At 35.4% G+C, this 18,370-nt stretch overlaps 2 protein-coding genes and 1 long non-coding RNA gene across 4 annotated transcripts; 2 read left to right on the top strand and 1 right to left on the bottom strand.

Moving 5' to 3' along the window:
• Window positions 1-31: 31 nt before the first annotated feature.
• Window positions 32-5,848, top strand: LOC147509018 (uncharacterized). The gene is made up of 3 exons (XM_086601338.1): window positions 32-594; window positions 925-2,208; window positions 5,167-5,848. The coding sequence occupies exons 1-3, from the start codon at window positions 104-106 to the stop codon at window positions 5,801-5,803; spliced, it is 2,412 nt and encodes an 803-aa protein (XP_086457464.1). The 5' UTR covers window positions 32-103; the 3' UTR covers window positions 5,804-5,848.
• LOC147509017 (uncharacterized) lies at window positions 5,017-6,894 on the bottom strand. Of its 2 annotated transcripts, XR_015218326.1 has the most exons (3): window positions 6,528-6,688; window positions 6,246-6,448; window positions 5,017-5,363 (listed from the first exon to the last, which is right to left on the bottom strand). It is a non-coding gene; the product is annotated as an uncharacterized LOC147509017 (long non-coding RNA). The 2 variants fall into 2 exon arrangements; XR_015218325.1 differs by lacking the exon at window positions 5,017-5,363 and having other exon boundaries at window positions 6,178-6,448; window positions 6,528-6,894.
• A 10,147-nt stretch (window positions 6,895-17,041) lies between these two features.
• On the top strand, window positions 17,042-18,332 carry LOC147509016 (uncharacterized). The gene is made up of 3 exons (XM_086601337.1): window positions 17,042-17,492; window positions 17,729-17,808; window positions 17,889-18,332. The coding sequence occupies exons 1-3, from the start codon at window positions 17,139-17,141 to the stop codon at window positions 18,046-18,048; spliced, it is 594 nt and encodes a 197-aa protein (XP_086457463.1). The 5' UTR covers window positions 17,042-17,138; the 3' UTR covers window positions 18,049-18,332.
• The last annotated feature ends 38 nt before the right edge of the window (window positions 18,333-18,370 follow it).

Here is an 18,370-nt window from a genome sequence, read left to right as displayed (position 1 = left end):
CATCAATTTCAAATATTCAAGTTTGAATAATTTATCCTTGTATTAATTTCGAATTTCGAATTTTAAGAACAGTTGTTAATCGAAAAAAGAAAAGAGAAAAAAAATGAAGCAGCAGCAAAAACAACACGAGATGAAGAAGAAGAGGAAGAGAAAGAGCAAGAAAATCAATGAAAACATCGACGTCATCATTTTCCCAACAATACTTGCATCACTTAAAAACTTGGCCACCTCAAATTTCGCTAAAAATGTCTTAACAAAACACTTGACCAAACTCCATAAACCCCACCACCTCAAAACCTTAACAACAACAACAAACAACAACTTCAACTTGTTTTTATCTCTTCTTCCACCCCTTTTAACAACTCCTTCCATTGCGACAAAAACAGCTGAGATTGTTGGTGCTCTTTGTCTTGAATCATTTGAAATGAATGAAAGAGTTGCTTGTGATGAAGAGGTGTTGAAGGGGTTGTTGGAGGGTGTGGGGATTGGGAGTAAGAGTGTTGCATTGGCTGCTTGTAATGCTGTTTTGGATGTTTGTACTACTTCCGTTGGGCGCCAAAGGTTTTGCGAGTTGCATGCTGTGGAGAAGCTTATGTAAGTGTTTATGATGTTTTGTTCATGGTTTTATGGATTGTAGATGTTTGCTTAAATTGAATTGTGAAGGGAATTATGAATGGTTTATACTTATTTGTGTTGCGTAAATTCTGGTTGTCTTGTTGTAGGTAAAATGAACTTTATTTTTGTTTTGAGAATGTTTCTTGTGAGCCATTTCTGATTATTGTGTTTGTTAAATTCCATTTATAGTCTTAATTGATATTTGTGTGTAAGCTTTATTACTTACTAAGCACACTTGACTGGAGAAACTAAGGTGCTCCATTGGCTTGCTCTATTGAGTTTTGTACATGAATCTAACCTGACTCATAGGTCTGTATTTCTTCAGGATGCAATCTTGCCTGCAAACTTTGTTTATTTATGCAGTATGGGGAGGGGAAGCAGTAAGTGTCCAGGAGGAGAAGTCAAAGAAAATGCATTTCGAGGATTGATTCTTGAAGCGACTGTGACCCTCATCAATACATGCAATGTCAAGCAGTTGTCTGGAATCCCGGAGGAACTGTCTGCAATCATTTTGAGTTATCTGAAAGCCTTCTTGGTACAAGTGCAAAACCAAAGTTCACAGAGTGACTTCACAAATTGCAGTCGAAAGAGACATTCCTGTTTGAGCATTGTTAAACTGCATGATCTGACTCAAAGTATATTTAGGCTTTCTATTAAATCTGGCAATACTACCACCTGCATATCTGACAAGGTTAAGAAGAGCATTTTTGGTCCAAACCAATCTGTATTTGAACATTTTATTTTCAACTATTGGGAGAATTCACCATTTGTCTTAAGGAGGCTCTTAGAGCCCCTGAGTGGCCCTCAAGATAGTTTGAATTCCTTTATCCAGTCTTTCAACTCTATGGGAATACATGATGTTCTTTCTTCCATCATCGAAGGTCTGGTTTCTTGTCCGCCTCTTCCTTCAGATGAACTAGATATCCTTAATTTCCTGAAAGAGAATAAGGATGGACTAGGCCACCAGATAATCTATGGCCAGGACATTCGGGTTGTAAAAGCAGTGGAGGGAAGTCTTGGAACCAGTCGTGGGAACTTGAAAACAGAGGTGCACTTTCTGAAGGAATGCACAGGTCCAAGCTGCATAAGCGATCCTAATTTCATCAACATTCAGAAATGTGAGGAAGCATATCGAGAGGGTTATTCAATTGCTCTGCGCGGTATGGAGTTCCGCTCACAGAGTATTGCTTCTATTGCAAATGCCTTAGCAGTTTTGTTTGGTCAACCATCTGTGGGAGCTAACTCATACCTGACACCTCCTAGATCGCAGGGTTTGGCTCGGCACTATGATGATCACTGTGTATTTGTATGCCAAATTCTTGGACAAAAGAAGTGGAATGTTTATCCTCAATCAACTGTACACCTACCTCGTTTGTATGAACCTCTTGATAGGAATATTGGTTTTGAAGGTGACAATCTTGAATCCGAATGCAAGCAGTTTTTGCTTGGAGAAGGTGACATTTTATACATTCCTAGAGGTTGTCCTCATGAGGCCTGTACCATCTCTGATGACAGTGGGTCTGAGATGAACGATGCATTGAGTGGATTTTCCTTTCACTTAACGCTTGGGATCGAGATTGAACCTCCTTTTGAGTAAGTGGATCTTCCTTACGTTGATATTATTTTTTAGCTGGTGAATTGATTGTTGTACTGTTTCTTTCTCAACCAATTTATGGCTGGAGTTTGTCACCCACTTGCTTTGTTACTTTCTACTGTGTTTTCTCGAAATTTGGTTGGATATGTAGATGACAAAGATAGTTAGAATTAGTAGCTTTTATAGTCGGGACTCGGGAACCATTAGGCTGTCCCATATTAATGTGGGGCGCCATGTTTTTGCTTTGTGCTGATAATCAAAGGCTGTACTTGCTGCAGCAAAGTATTTGAAAGCACCTAAAGTTAGGCGAAGAAAAAGTTTTAAGGCACAATAGGCGTAAGCCTTGTAAGCATACACCTTCAATTGGAACAAGCAATTAAGTATTTCAACAAAAGTAAACATATGAACTGGAAATTAATTAAAGTATAGTAGGACAGTCCATATTTTTGGAGTTATAAATGACTAAGGTTTAGTGAATTGGGAAAATTGCATAGGCTTTAATTTTAGTGGCTTGGACATTCCGCGTAACTTGTTAAGTCGTTGTAATAAGGAATATAATATACCTACAAGGATTCATTTGTAATTATACTACAAAGTTAATAAAAATATGTAAGAGTAGGTGTAGTGCCGAAACGCGTGAGACATCTTGCAAACTATTCTAGTTTCTTGGTGTAGCCTTTGAGGGAAAGTATCATTCCTCTAGGAGAGCCTCATGACTGGCAAGCTACTATTTATATCTTTTTAGACCAGTTGAACAAAAAAAAACAAGGGTTAGTTAGGGATACTCCCCATTTTCAAAAATATTAGGGATACCCCCCCTTCCCCGGTTGCAAGATCCAACAGTAATGCTTTTTCATGTGAAAAAAAAATCATCTCGTAGCCATTGGATCTTGCAACTGGGGGTTTGGTTATCCCTAACTAACCCAAAAAACAAAAGAAAAACAGGAATTTAGCTAGGAGCCTTCAAGGAAAAGATGAATATGCTGGCTACATACTCCCTGTATGGCTAAATTAAATTAAGGGGTTAGGTATAAAGAAGAATCAACAAAAAGGCTCCATATATGAGGCACCGACCGAAAATTTTAAAATTTTCTGTTTGTGGTCCCAAAAAACTGATGACATTCTACTTGCAGGGCTTGATTTTAGATGAGTATCAAAAATGAACTACTGATATAGCTACAGGGCAAGTTAAAAGTTATGTGGTAGGATGTCTTTTGGTTCCTTAAGACTTATACATGACTAATCTATTTTCTTTTGAACCCTTCCATTCCTTGATTTTGCTGATGTTGATGCAGGAGCATGTCACGACTGTCATAATTGAATATGTTTTTTTTTTTTTTTCCTTATTCTAATTAGCTAGTTTTCTAGTACGTATTTTTTTTCCTATTTGTTTAATAATAGGCTATTAGTAGCTTCTATTTTAGAACTCCTAATTCAATTAGGAATAGGACTCTTAGGTGGTTTCCAATTGAATATAGGAATATGCTTAACTATTTAAAGGCATCTAAGCCCTCTTTGTAATTTGTTGCTGTTGTTGTTGTTCATTAGAGAATTGCTCTTCTAGTTTGAAGAATATAAATAAAGCCTTGGTTTAGGTGTCTGTTTTGATTATTTAAATTGGACAATTGGTGTTTTTCATTTCTTGCTTCTGCGAACAAGATACATCAGAACCCTGTAAAGCTAAACTTGAGACCGATTCTTTTCCTTATTCTAATTCACAAAAACACCTTCACTTGACTGTTTCAGTTGTAAGATCAACAACCCTCCCTCCAAGCTCCTTTTGTCAAGTCTTTATAAACCTCTTAAAAATCGAAGAGGAAATTCAATCAGAACTCATTTGTGCTTTACCACTTTTTTGTAGTTAACAATCTGATAGCACTAAATCTACCTTACGTAGTCGTAGCATTCAATCTAAGATGATCCTGACCTTAAATCGTGTTTGTACTCTTATTACTGAAGCGAATAGCGAAAGACAAGGCTGTTGTTTGCTACAACAAAAGACAAGCCTTTTGTTAGAAATCTAGTGCTTTTGTTCTGAATAATGTGGTGCACATGCTTAAGGGCCCAGATTGTTATTAATCTGTGCCACCTTTTTATTTGGTGAGTCCATTGATTGTGTCATACAGTCTGAGCCAATTGCTTACTTCGGACTTACAAAAAGTTGAAAAATAGGGTGGTCGTCCAAAAGTAAAGCTTCAAATGCTGTTTTTTGAATGCTTAGTATCATATAATGATGCCAACGACTTTTGGACCCAGTGTAAAAGTAGACTACCTATCCTTTCACGCCTTTCACACAATTGTTTGCTGAGGATTCCGTAATTTTGATGATTTGTAACACACAATGATAAAGCATTGACTTGATGTGTTTGGCCTTCAAAGATTTCTGTTTTGCTTGAATATGGATTTACCTCTGTCTGCGTATACTGTGTGTTGAGAATGGTTAGCTCTTGCTGTTTTTCTGTTAACAACTTCGTATACAGTTAGTGCTTTCATTTCCGGTCATTGCTTACGTACTTTTTTCCCCTCTCCTTACTTAATCCTTTAATGTATTTTTCTGTTTCACTTTCTCCGTGGTTCAGAATGCCATCTAATATCTTGGCAGTTATGTGTTCTTACAAGCTGTGAGCCCCATAATGCATGTGGATTAACACAGCTAGTTCCAACTTATGTAATGTGGACATGTGCATTGATGTCAAACAGACACAAGGTGTCTGATCCTATGTCCCTGGGAAAACTAGCTCATTAACTATTGTAACTAACAAAACCTAACTCCTGTCGATTGTGCTTCACTGAAAACCATGTAATTAGCTGATTAGTAAAATATTAAGTTTGTGTGTAATAATTTTGTCCAATGACAGCCATTTCATGAACAACATTTAGAATTAAATGTAAAAGAGCACACCAACTCTGCCCTAGAATTTTTTATTTATCTTACTCATCAGGTAGCTTGACCACAGGTGGGAGGGATTTGCTCATGTTGCTCTTCATTGTTGGAACCAGAACAAGAAACAACAGCTGTATACACCAGTTGGCTCTTTTTCGGAGGCTCTGAATTTAATGTCAATAAATCTTTTGCACGTTGCTATCCAGCAAATTGGAGTTCTTGATCCTACTTTTGCTAAGGCTTGCATGGTTGTTGCATTTACTTCCGTATCTGATGCACAAGACAAAAATCTAAGTAATACTCTCAGTCAGAACCAGAGAACCACTTTCAACTACGTGATCAGTAAAGTTGATAGAGATGCGAGATTTGTGGAAGTGTTCAAGAGTGTCAGAGTGGCTGTTGAAAAGAAGAATGAAGATATGTTTCAAAGAATGAGATGGCTTCGCCACCTTTATCCAAAGGAAAATATAAAGGGTGGACTTCATTGGGAAAATCCTTTGACTGAATTTGAGAACATTATTCGGTTATATAATGAGCATAGAGAGGACGCAGAATCTGCATTTATGCAGGTTAAGTCTAATTTCTGTAGGGAGGTAGTATTTGAAGATGCATGTGAAAGCTTTGGGACGCTACTTCACAAATATAAAAGAGTCAGAACACAATATATGAATGGGATGCTTTCATTGCATTGTAATGGAAAATGTTACTGATTATATTCACTCCATTATATTTTACCAATTTACTTTTGAACAGAAGCTCTCGTTTCTCTATACTAGAAAGTTACTCGCACTACAACTGTTTTTTACATTTACTTTATGCTATTTTGCATTTGAATTTTCTAAGCAGCAGGCTCTACAAATGCTCAAGTGCGCATCCTGAGGTCACGACTATGAATGAGCTAAAGCGGTGTCTTCGACAAATCTTCTTGTTCACTTGGTTTGTCTATGGTCGACTTTTTGTTATTATTATTATTATGTATTTATGTTCCAGTGTATGCTCAATCTGTCTGACACACATTACAAATTTACATTGAAGAAAAGGTGTGAACGGCTAAGTTTATGCAGAGATGATGCATTTACAGATGTTCATGGGGGGAATAATTCATATAAAGATATACGAGTAACATTACATTGTAATATCAAAATAACATACATTCTGCAGGAATCTCAGCTCTCCCATGGGGAAAAATGAGAGAATACTTCCTATGGTCTGGGATGTTTGGGGCTTGGGTAAGGATGTGTCGAAACTCCATGGTAGTCAATATGGTAAAGCAGCCCATCTCCATCCTCATCAACTTCGTCTTCTCCAACGGCAAGTCTTTTGGCATCTGCTCGAAACCAGTCTTTACCGGCAACCTGAATTGACCACACAATCCCATTTAGCAAAACAAAACTTGAAGTGTGTGCTTTTAGTTTCAATTCTACCATTACGTACCTTGATGTTATGATCTTGTTGATGATGATTCAGCTTTTCAAACTCTATTGTCCTCAGGGTTCGCCTTCCTTTGAGTAATGTTGAAGTAATAGAAGGAGAAGATGCATGTGTGATGTTTAGAGATGAGAGACACAAGGCTATTAGATATAAGAAGAAGATACTAGAAGGTTTCATTTTCTTGTATTAGGAATGAAAGGTTTCTTGCTGATTGGATGAATGGAAGACCAAATATAATGTGAAGATGTAGAAGACCAAATAAATAGGTGAATTATGTCTATGTGTGTGACTGTGTGAGAGAGAACCAAATATCAATAATTAAACAATGTGTGGGGAAACATGTCCCTGCCCATGCTCTGAGTTCTGCTCTATTTTGTGAATGAGAGAGACCCAAAACCAATGCCCTGCTCTGAGTCTCTGACTTTGAATACTGTACATCTACCGTTATTACTGTCAGTGTCTTTTTTTTTTTTTTTTTTTTTTCTTCCAATAATTTATTTCACTTTTCTATCTTCCTTAACGAGTGCAAGGGATAGAAATATGGGTAAACTTATAATGATTCACCAACAGGCTAACATGGAAATGAGAGCACCTAAGAGGCTAACACCTGGGAGTTGGGACTGAACCCGTGCCACCCCTTATGTCTACCAGATGTACGTAGCCATGTAGGTGATATGTTCTGAAGAAGAGAAAGTGAGAATTGAGCACGAGCGAACCACGCGTGCTGTGTTCTCAAACCAAACTAGCTAGACCAATCACCAATGATAGTATGACACCCTCAGCCATATATTTGTCCTCACTAATGAAGATACTTTGTGTTTGATAACCTTTGCATGATGTGTCCATGTATATGTGTGGTCTTGTGTTTGCTCCCGGCCCCTTTCATTTTGTTTTGGCTCATCAGCCTTCTTGCTTCCGACTAATACACGTACTGTAACAACCTTGTATAGTTGTACGTGTCAACTCTCTACTAGGCGGCACGAATGTGTGCATGAACATGGTTGAGTGAAAATCTACTAATAAACTTTGGTTTTTTCTTCACAGTATGTATGGCGTGTGATTCTTTACTTATAATTAAGTTTTAGTAGTATGTGAAATTATAGGAAGAAAGAGCCGAACTTGAAAATGACATCCGCATATACTACACAAGTACAGAATGGCAACACTACATTAACTCGATCTGCAACTATCTTGTATGTATATACAGTCTTTTGCACGTCAAAATTCTGCCTTTGCCTGCCTGCTTCCCAGTATCATCAATGTTGTAAAATTTCTTAGAATGATCTTCTTATAAGAAAAAGATGTTTCTGTGGGAATGCCGCATACATCTTTCAATCTTTTCTTAATTTCTATTGAACTTAACTTGTGCATGTATTGTTTATTAACCAATTTCGATACCGTAATTTCTAAGGTGCCGGTTTCCTATGCCCTTAGCTAGCGCCTACGAAAACTTGAACTCGTGCAGTGCCTCATCAATTTCTCTTTTACGTTTCTCATTTTTCTTAACATCTATCACATGCATATTTTTTTTCTCCAGTGAGAGAAAGCAGTTTACCTTCTTTGTATTGGTTTTACTGGACTTTGAAGTTCGAACAAGTAAATACAACTGCGAGACAGACTGATCAAGTAATCAGGGAAACTGAATTAACTTAAATGGGCTCCATTTGATTTGGCAAGCCATTCATGAATAGGGGACCAGCAACAACCCATGTGCTCGTGGCCTCATGCGCACAATACATATATGTACTAAGACATACTATTCGAAATACTTTATATAGGCCAGGGTGCATCCTGCAAGTGATAGAACCCTCATCAACACGTCCACTTTCATGAATTATATATGTCGGTCTGCATGAAGAGGCAATTTAGACCTATGCATGAGGGGCTCTATCACTTTGTTGATGAAGGGAGGCTGCTTCAAAGTCGCTCGCGCTAATACTAAAATGTTGTATGGAGTATGGTCCATTGTAGGGGTGGGAATTTGGCCCTAACGAACCTAATCCGGTTCTAACCGACCCGACCCTAAGCCCTATAAAGTCTTCACAACTAAAGCCCTCACAGTTTAGGGCGGGGACCGAATTCCGACCCCAAGGCTTTTCTAGGGGCGGTAAATTTAAGGTTCAAACACATAGGCCCGACCCTAATTGATTCTAACCAAGCCCTAGTTATAGTTTTACATTTTCACTATAAATATAAGTACCATAATTGTCTAACTCTTTGTTAAATATTTTAAATTAAAATAACATTGTCCTTTGTAATTTATCACTTACACCAAAAGATACTTCCAATAACTTGTCTTATATAACAAAAACTTGTCAACCTATCTAGCAGCCATGAAAAACAATGAGCACTAGCCTAATAAAAAAATAAGATTTTATTCCTTTGATCATCAAATCAAAGTCTAGAACTTATTATTCTCAATTTATTTTCCCACTTACTTCTTATAAATTATATTTTTATTCACATCCAAGCCAAGTCTAAAACTAAAGGTTTCCGTCCACACCATTAAAGCGAAATACATAACAAACATTTGTAACATAGAAACCAAAAAAACAATCTTTGTCTGAAAAATGGAAACGAAGAAAATATATAGGTCCGGCCCTAAAACTCGACCTTAAAGCCTTTAAAGAGGGCTTAGGATAGGGTCAGGGCTTGAGATTTAGACTTGTGACCCGGCCCGACTCGACTCTATGCTGACTTTAAGGACGGGTCGACCCGGTCTTAATATCTAAAAGGCTTTGAAATGTTTAGGGCCGGACTAGCCCGATCCGGCCCATTGCCCACCCCTAGTCCATTGTACCCAAATATGCTCTAGTTATGTGCCTGGGCCAGTCTTATTTTTAACTAGACCCTTGCTTAATACTAAATGCCTTGGGAGTTTTAGAGAATTCTAAGATACACTGAGTCTGTGATACTGTCAGATACTGGAATCTGACTTCGGGAGTAAGGGCCACAGGCTACGGTAATAGGCATTCAGTTCGATCACTAAAAAGAATTGATATTTTGGCTGAATTAATGGAAATGTATGACCTTGCCTTGCATCATCATGAAACTAATTATCTCTCCATTTCTTGACTTTCGCTCAATAAATCCTGTTATCATATTCAATAGACCTCTAATTTAGATAGAAACAAATAATCAGATAGAAGGGTTTATGTGTAGAAGTTGCACGTATACACCTCGCTAAAAGACAGTCAAACTCATGATCCTTGATGCACATAATGGTCGAATCCCCTGAGATTAGAAAGCTCTACCACCACATAACTAATTGCCTAGAAAAATCTTCAAACTATATATAAGGATTTGCACCCTCAAATTATTTTAGCAAACTTCTACTACCGCATCTCCAAAATTTTCATAACTATAGTAAGAATAATAAATAAAAAAAATAGTATGAAAAAAAAAGACTAATAAAAAACATTCCAATAAACCAACGTTTTTTTTTACTTCTCTTTTTGCCCACAAATTTATCATTTATCATTTATTTTGAGTCTAAAACAATTTAAGAGAGACACATGTGTCTTTGAATGTTTGATGGGTTAATGAGACTAAAACAAATAGCCAAATGCCCAAAGCCCAACCGGTCAGTTGTATAATTCTAATCACCTATAACAAACTCGTAAGCTCTCCCTCCCTCCTTTCACTCTCAATTCTTAAACAAGCGGAAGACCTCAACCCGAAAAAAAAACAAAAAACAAAAAACAAAATCATAAAGGACTTGTGGCGTAGCTTGTTGCACGATTGTCTTAATTATTTATAAAACTCGTTATCATTATCAATAAAATTTTCACTTAAAAAAAAAAATTACTTTCAATGTTAATCTTTTATAGTTTTCTCCACATGATCAGAGGGTTATACAGACTTATAACATTATATGAAGTTAACAATTTGTTGAATTACTGTAGACTTGTGGACTAGATTATGTAGATATATATAGACATAGTAGTATCAATTAATGACTTAAGTGTTTAAGTAGTTAACTTTATCAGTCCATATTAAATTCTTAGTAGTCAACACACTCTAGTTTTGTGAATTGAACAAATGCATAATTTTGTTGATCTTTATTATTTAGACCTTCTAACAAAAAAAATAAAAAAAATTGCATACTTTTATTTTGTGAGTGGGGTGGGGTGTGCACATAATCTCGTACCACTGGCTTAGAATCCTGGCTTTGTCCCTGTTTGGTTAGCCAAGAGAATGGAAAGGGCTATGACCGTGAGAAATCGTAATGACCCTTGTTCATTATATTATTATCAAGTCAAAACTATCCGATCCCAGTGCTTATGAACAAATTGTTAGGAAGATTGCTGGACTCAGACACGCAATTTATGAAGCTATCAACTCTATTGCAGGTTGAGTCCGTATATTTTTGTATAGGAATCGGTTTATGATTTCAGTTTCTATATTTAACTTAGTATATATAAGTCGGTAACTCTTTTTGTATAGGTCTTGAATTTTACCTTAGTATATTTGAGTCTGTAACTCTGTATATAAGTCAATAACTCAGTATATATATATAAGTCTTGAATTTCAACAGCTATAGAATTCGAGTCTATAAATCTCAGTATATGGCTCAGTAACTCGATCAAGGAAAGATCAAGGAACGATTGTATATAAAATCTCATTGTAAATGACATATATTTCTTAACTATCATTTTGGTAATTGTTGTCGATCTATGTGAGTTTCTATTGAAACTGATAGGGTTATATACTAAAAACATTACTTTTGTATTAACTCTAATTCTTTATATTTTGAATGAGAATCATATGGACAAATGTTATGCATATTATATATGTTATTAGTTATATGCATGTGTCTAATACTTTATGTTGTAGAAGATATGGTGTGTGGTGACACACAGAAGATCATATCATCAGTACCTTATAAAGTATAAGTAAATGTTCACAACCTAGATAGATTTAGACAAACTATTGGTACGGTTCTAGTATAATCTGGTATTAGTATATCTTGACTACAAGATTACACTAGTACACTTTGTGTGTATTGAACAGGACCAAGTGAGGTTGTTTATCTTTATACTGACTATATAAGAGCACAATAAACCTCTGTTATTATGGATGCTTGTCCTCTTAATTCGGATATAATAACGGGCACTTACGTGCATTGTACATTGCTTTAAATCATCAATGAGTAAGATTCATTTGTGAATCAACAAACTCGATGGATTAGGTAATGACATTGTATGTAAGGTGTGTTGTTGATTATAGAAGGAATCCGTGACCCGCAAGAAGTCGGGTTGATGATGTCCCCTTGAGGAGCTCATAAGAATTGTCATGTAAACCCTGCCGGTGGATTTAATCCGACATGACAATGAGGTTGAGTGGTACTACTCAAGGACATAAGAAGTTGATTAATGTAGTTGTCAGTAACTTGACTTAATTAACGGCCATTCGATATCTTAAACACGGGGATATCAACAAACATATAATATGGAGCCCATAAATGTAACACGTAATTTGGGATTAGGGCGGTAGTGCAACAATGACCTTTAGTGGAATAAACCATTTGTTGACGGACATGGGCTGTGTGTTCTGGGTGAACATGGGAAGCCCAAGCCCGTCAGGAGGCCCAACACTAATTTCTTCTCATGGTCCCTGTTGTAGCCTATATAAAGGAAACCTTTTTTCTCTGGCCGACTTACTCATGGTTTTACTCAAGAAAGATTAGTTCAAATTCGCTTATGACCTTGAGAGTGATAGAGGCCAAGAGAGAAAGAAGAGGGTGGTAGATCGTTGCCCACACAACGTCCATTCCATTGATAGGAATACAACAGAAGATCAAGAAGTTGATTTGGATTCGTAGATCTTGGATTCTCAGAGTTATCTTAGCCGATCTAAAGGTATGTTTTCTATCCAAAATCGTGAGAACCCCTTATTCCGTTGCGCGTGGGTTTTCGCAATTTATAATCGTTCGTTGCAACCATAATGGTTCCTACAAAAATTGTGCTAGTTCTCGATCTATTTCAACAATTTTTTTATTGATACACATCAAAGTTGTACTCTCAAACAAATGATACTAGCTGGACAGAGATACTCATAACAGTTATAAGCAAGTATAAATTAGCTATTTGCCTAATGTTTAGATTTCGCTCAAGTTTTATTTAGTTTTCTGAGTATAGGACATAAATTTGAGTTATTCAGCTGCTTAGAGCATGAAATGAACATCAGGTCATTAGGGATTTTATCTGATTTCAATCCAGTTTGTGATTAATTTAGGGACTTAGAAATTCCATTTCATTTAGTGAACAAAGTAAGAGGATTAGAAGAAACATCCAGTTAAGAAGTGTCGCAGTCTAGATGTGGGAAGAGAGTGTTAGTCAGGAAGATAATGGAAAGAACTTTTTGGCATTTTGTGTAAACATTTGCATAAACTTAAGATTACTTTACAATTGGAAAGTGATTCCATCAAAAGGCAAGCTTTATTGAATTGATTATGCATTGACGCAAGGATTTCAATGGCATGATCATCCTCATAGCTGCACATTTGATCCCGAATCTGGTTTCCTGACTCGGTAATGCTTAAATGCTTGCTTCATTTATCTTGGAGCAATTCAAGAAGCAGATTTAGAAAACTCAGCCACAACCCACAACCCTGACAGATGAACTTCCAAATTTCAAATTGTTTTCAAATAAACAGGCAAAACATGATACAACACTGACAGATGAAAATTGCCTCATGAATTAGATACAAAATGAACTAAATAATTATGACCCAATATATATCTGTCTTATCAGGCAGAACTCAATACAACAGTATGAAATATGGTATATATGGTTCATAATCAAAACCAAATAAATATTTTGTTTCATAGCAAGTGAAGAGACTCTCACAGGCCACATAAACAAAAAAGTTCAGCATATCCGAAACTAACGAATATTTGTAAGCTTAAAAAAAGCACGTAAAACAGGTAAATCCAAACTATACAAACTGTAATTGCAGACCAGGGCTTAGTACATTCCCAAGCTGTGAATGGAGGACTTGCTTTACCATTTTCTTCTTTCAATTAGCATATTCTGCTGCCCATTCTTTGATATGTTTTTCCATCAATTTTTTTAAGGGTTAAGTAGTATTACCCCTAGATGATGAGCCAATTAAGATTTTTTTGGGGAGGATCTGGCGGGCGGGGAATCCTAATTGACTTATCTAGTTGGGGGGTAAATAATTCTACTTAACCCTTTTGATAATACTTCCATGTCATTTCAAAGTCTCTAGCCCTTACAAAAACTGATTTAAAAGCATGAGTTTATTTTAACGGTCAAGATTTAAGCAACCCTCTTTTGGCATCTTTAGACATTTAAATGAACTCATTTTTTGTAGGAATAATTCTACTTAACCCTTTTTGATAATACTTCCATGTCATTTCAAAGTCTCTAGCCCTTACAAAAACTGATTTAAAAGCATGAGTTTATTTTAACGGTCAAGATTTAAGCAACCCTCTTTTGGCATCTTTAGACATTTAAATGAACTCATTTTTTGTAGGAATATTATCCACAGTAGAAAGATTACATCTACAAAAAAATAAAGTCATAAATAAACTTGTAGAGAGATGAAGGCCATTGTATGAATTGTTGTATAAAAAATGTTGTATATTGATCATGTCCATTTACATAGTAGTTTAACTATGACAATTTATATTCACATGAAAATATGTATTTACAAAGTAGTTTATATTTGCAGATGTATATTTGCATATGAAAATTCACTTTTTTCAATTACTAGGGGGTATGCAAATATATGAAAATATGAATATATGCAGATGTATCTCAAATTATTTTATAGGGCAAGGGGGTATCTCAAATAGTTTTTAGAGGTGTATTTTGGTCAGTGCAAAATACTTCATTGACGGAAAACATTAGTTAGTGGGGTGTATCTCAAATGATTTTCAAAACAGGGGGTATCTAAAAAAAAGCTTATCAAACAGGGGGCATCTCTAATTAACCCTAAATAAATAAGATCAACAAAACAAAGACTAGTAAACATTTTGGCAGCTTAAAAAGCCCATGACCATATAATAAGAAATACTACAGAATCTGTAATTGGAGACTAGGGCTTAGTACCGTTCCAATCTGTGCATTGACTCGCTTGACCATCTCCTTCTTTCCATTAGCCTCTTGTGCTACCTATTTTTCCTACACTTCTTTTGATAATAATTCTATTCTGTGTTTATCCAGATCACAAAAGCCACAATCGTAATCATAATGTTGATGCTCATAGTTGATAGTTATTTTCTCGAGTTCATGGCTATTGCAGAGCAAATAGTTCATAAACTCAATTTCATGAGAAACACCATGAAGCACAATAAACATAATCTCCTTGAAGTGGAGACAAGAGGAATTAGAAGGCCTCCACACTTCGTTACACTCTTTAGCCGAGCAAAATAACTGCAGCAACAAAAACAATTACTTTTTTAAGGGGGGCACATAAGCTTTTACAACACTTTGTGGTAATCGCATTGATCTCATAGTAACTGAAACTAAATTCAATATTTTAAGCCTTTTCAAAATGGAACTGCATGGGGGCGAAGCTATTTCATCTTCACCTGGATGTCAAATAATACATCAAGCCATAGATGGATATAAGGGGGTGCGTGTGGGGATGGTCGCACCCCCTGAGATTAGAAAATCTCAATTACCACATAACTAATTACCTAGAAAAATCTTCAAACTATAAGGACTCACACCCCCAATTTTAGCAAACTTCCAACTACCGCACTCCCAAAATTTTCACAACTATAGTAAGATTATTATCAACAAAAAAAATAGTATGAAAAAAAAAACTAATAAAAAAATTCCAATAAACCAACTTTTTTTTTACTTCTCTTTTTTCCCTTACAAAATTATCATTTATCATTTATTTTGAGTTCAAAACCATTAAAGAAGGACAAATGTGTCTTTGAATATTTGATGGGTTGATGAAACTAAAACAAATATCCAAAGGCCCAAAGCCCAACCGGTCAATTTGTATAATTATAATCACTCATAACAAACTCGTATGCTCTATTTCCTTTCTTTCACTCTCTATTCTTAAACAAACGGTCATACCTCAACCAAAAAAAAAAAAAAAAACACACACACACACACACACACAAAATACAAATTAAGAAAGGACTTGTGGCGCAACGCAGTTTGTTTGCATGTTTATCCTAATTATTTGTAAAACTCATTATTATTATCAATAAAATTTCTACTTAAAAAAAAAAAACAAGGTAATTTTTTATTTTCAATATTAATTTTTTATAAGTCTATATAACATTATATATATAATGTATAATGTTCTATATAATGTATAATGTTATATAGAATTATAACATTATAGGAAGTTAACAATTTGTTAAATTGTTAGATTTAACAATTTGTTAGATTATGTAGATATATATAGACATAATAGTATCAATTAATGACTTAAGTGCTTAAGTAATACATTTCATCAGTCCATATTAAATTCTTAGTAGTCAACGCATTCTAGTTTTGTGAATTGAAATAAATACATAATTTTGTTGATATTTATTGTTTAGATTTTTTGACAAGAAAAATAAAACAAAATTATATATGGTTATTTTTTTTGGGTGGTGTTCACATAATCTCGAACTCCTGGCTTAGAATCCTGGATTCTTCCCCGTGCACTTGAAAACATTATATTAAGCCAATTGTATAGAACATCTGTCCAGAAAAATACATTGGAATTTCTATAACAAACTAAGGAAGCCATTTAGTAATGCGGTTATGCAATTCACTACATTGTGTTTTTCTTTTTCGCCTTTAGCAAGACAGGATTACATGACCACATCAGCTTCATTTTAAATGGACATGTTCAAGCATTTGATGGCTCAGAATCATTGTGAATTTGTGATCTACAATGGTCTAACATTATAACCATTCTTATTGTAGTTATATCACTTCGTGATAATTTCCTTACAAGTATATATAACCTCTTTGAGACTTTGACCATAATGATTATTATGACTTAAAAAGTATTAAACGATAGTAACTCTCGAGTTATCAATATATGTTTCAAAAAAATATTGTCACGTGTTAGTTTCATTAGATTTATTTGCTAACTTCCAATAAATAGGTAATTGTAACCTGTAATAGTTTTAATCATCATTGACCATATTTATTACCCAAATAAGTGTAGTCGTCTTGCTTAATTGTTATATCTTCATGTTGAGTGTTGTCAACCCTGAATTCCAAGAATCACAATACCAATACCTATCAAGTTAGAGTCAAATTGGACAATACCTATCATGTTAAAGTCAAATTGGTAAAGTTTTATGACTTGACTTGCAAGCATGGAAATATGCAAACTCATTATTAGTTTGTTTAGGGGTAGGATCAAATCTGATGAAATTGACCCTCTCTGACATTGCTGGGAAGAAGATACCATACAGAGTTACAGACCATTTAGTACTTCAACTCGTATTTATTTGGTCAATATGCATGAGGGTCTAAGTCCAAAGCGCATGCTCTCATTGCTCTTTCACATTGGCGATATTGTTGTTATGATGGATAATTTAACACGATTGCGAAGCGTCTATTTAACTCCTTTAGCTTCCTATATATAACTAGACCAACTTGGTCTTGCCCTCCAAAACCATGGAAGAAGATGATGAATGCAATATAGAGCTAGGTCTTGGACTCGGTCGTAGTGAGTCTGTTGACTCTGTTCCTATGAACGGCGAGCCAGTGGAGAATAAGAAGCGAGTTCCGTTTCATCTCTTATTCCCGCCTTGTAAAAAGGAAGATGTTGATAATGAAGTACCAAATTTTGATGGATCGGATTCAAGAACAGACGAACAAGTAGAGCACAACAACAATAGCATTTTTGTCTACAGTAACAGTAGCAGCAAGAACGATGACAACAACGCAACAAGAAAGAAACTTGTGCTCACAAGTGAACAAGTAATGTTGCTGGAGGAAAATTTCAAACAACACAGAATTCTTTCTCCGGTATACTCTATTTTCTATATATATGCATATGTAAATTTCACTATTCCTGCACTGGTACTTGATCGAAAAAATGAAAAAGTATTTCAAATTAATATTCTCATGGGATTGCTGAAGAGTTCATGATGTCTTTGATGGTTTAGTCTTTGCATTTCGTTTTCTTTCCTTCCACTAATTCCACGAGGGATTAGAGTTTGGATTCTGAAGTCTGAACATAGTATAACTGAATAAATTTGCAGAACAAGAAACGCGATTTGGCAGAGCAGTTGAATCTACAGGCACGCCAAATAGAAGTTTGGTTTCAAAACAGAAGAGCAAGGTAAGTGAAATAATATTTATCATTATTGTTATTTTGTTGCTCTAGTAATCTAACAGCGAAGATAACTAATCTTGTCACAGAACCAAGCAGAAGCAAAGAGAAAAAGATTGTGAATTCTGGAAGTCGTACTGTCAGAGTCTTCAAGATGAAAACCGAAGGTTAAATATAGAGTTGCAAGATCTAAGATCAAGAAAATTGGGATCATCATCTCTGTACGTTCACCTTCCCTTATCGATTTGAGCGGAGAAAAGAACGAAATAGAGCTCAACGGGAAGAACATGAAGCCTTGTAAGTTCATAGGCGGGTTCAGATGTTAATAATTTAGTAGATGCATGGTTAATAATTAACAACATTATGTAAATAGTCCATTAATCTATCTGCATTAAACAGTTATGGAAGCTTGGGATTCAAGCAACGTTATACCTTTGTTTTCTTGTTTATTGATATAGCAGGATTTGCTGCACTCAGATAGCTACAAATCAACAATTATATGAAGTTAAATTTAACTTCAGTTTCTGATGGTCTATTTCTTACTTGCTCTGGCGTATAAATTACCATATCC

Source organism: Coptis chinensis, chromosome 3, assembly GCF_015680905.1.
Source record: "Coptis chinensis isolate HL-2020 chromosome 3, ASM1568090v1, whole genome shotgun sequence".
Taxonomy (NCBI): domain Eukaryota; kingdom Viridiplantae; phylum Streptophyta; class Magnoliopsida; order Ranunculales; family Ranunculaceae; genus Coptis; species Coptis chinensis.
The sequence above is the reverse complement of the archived record's forward strand: the minus strand, read 5'-3'. Positions and strand labels throughout refer to the sequence as shown.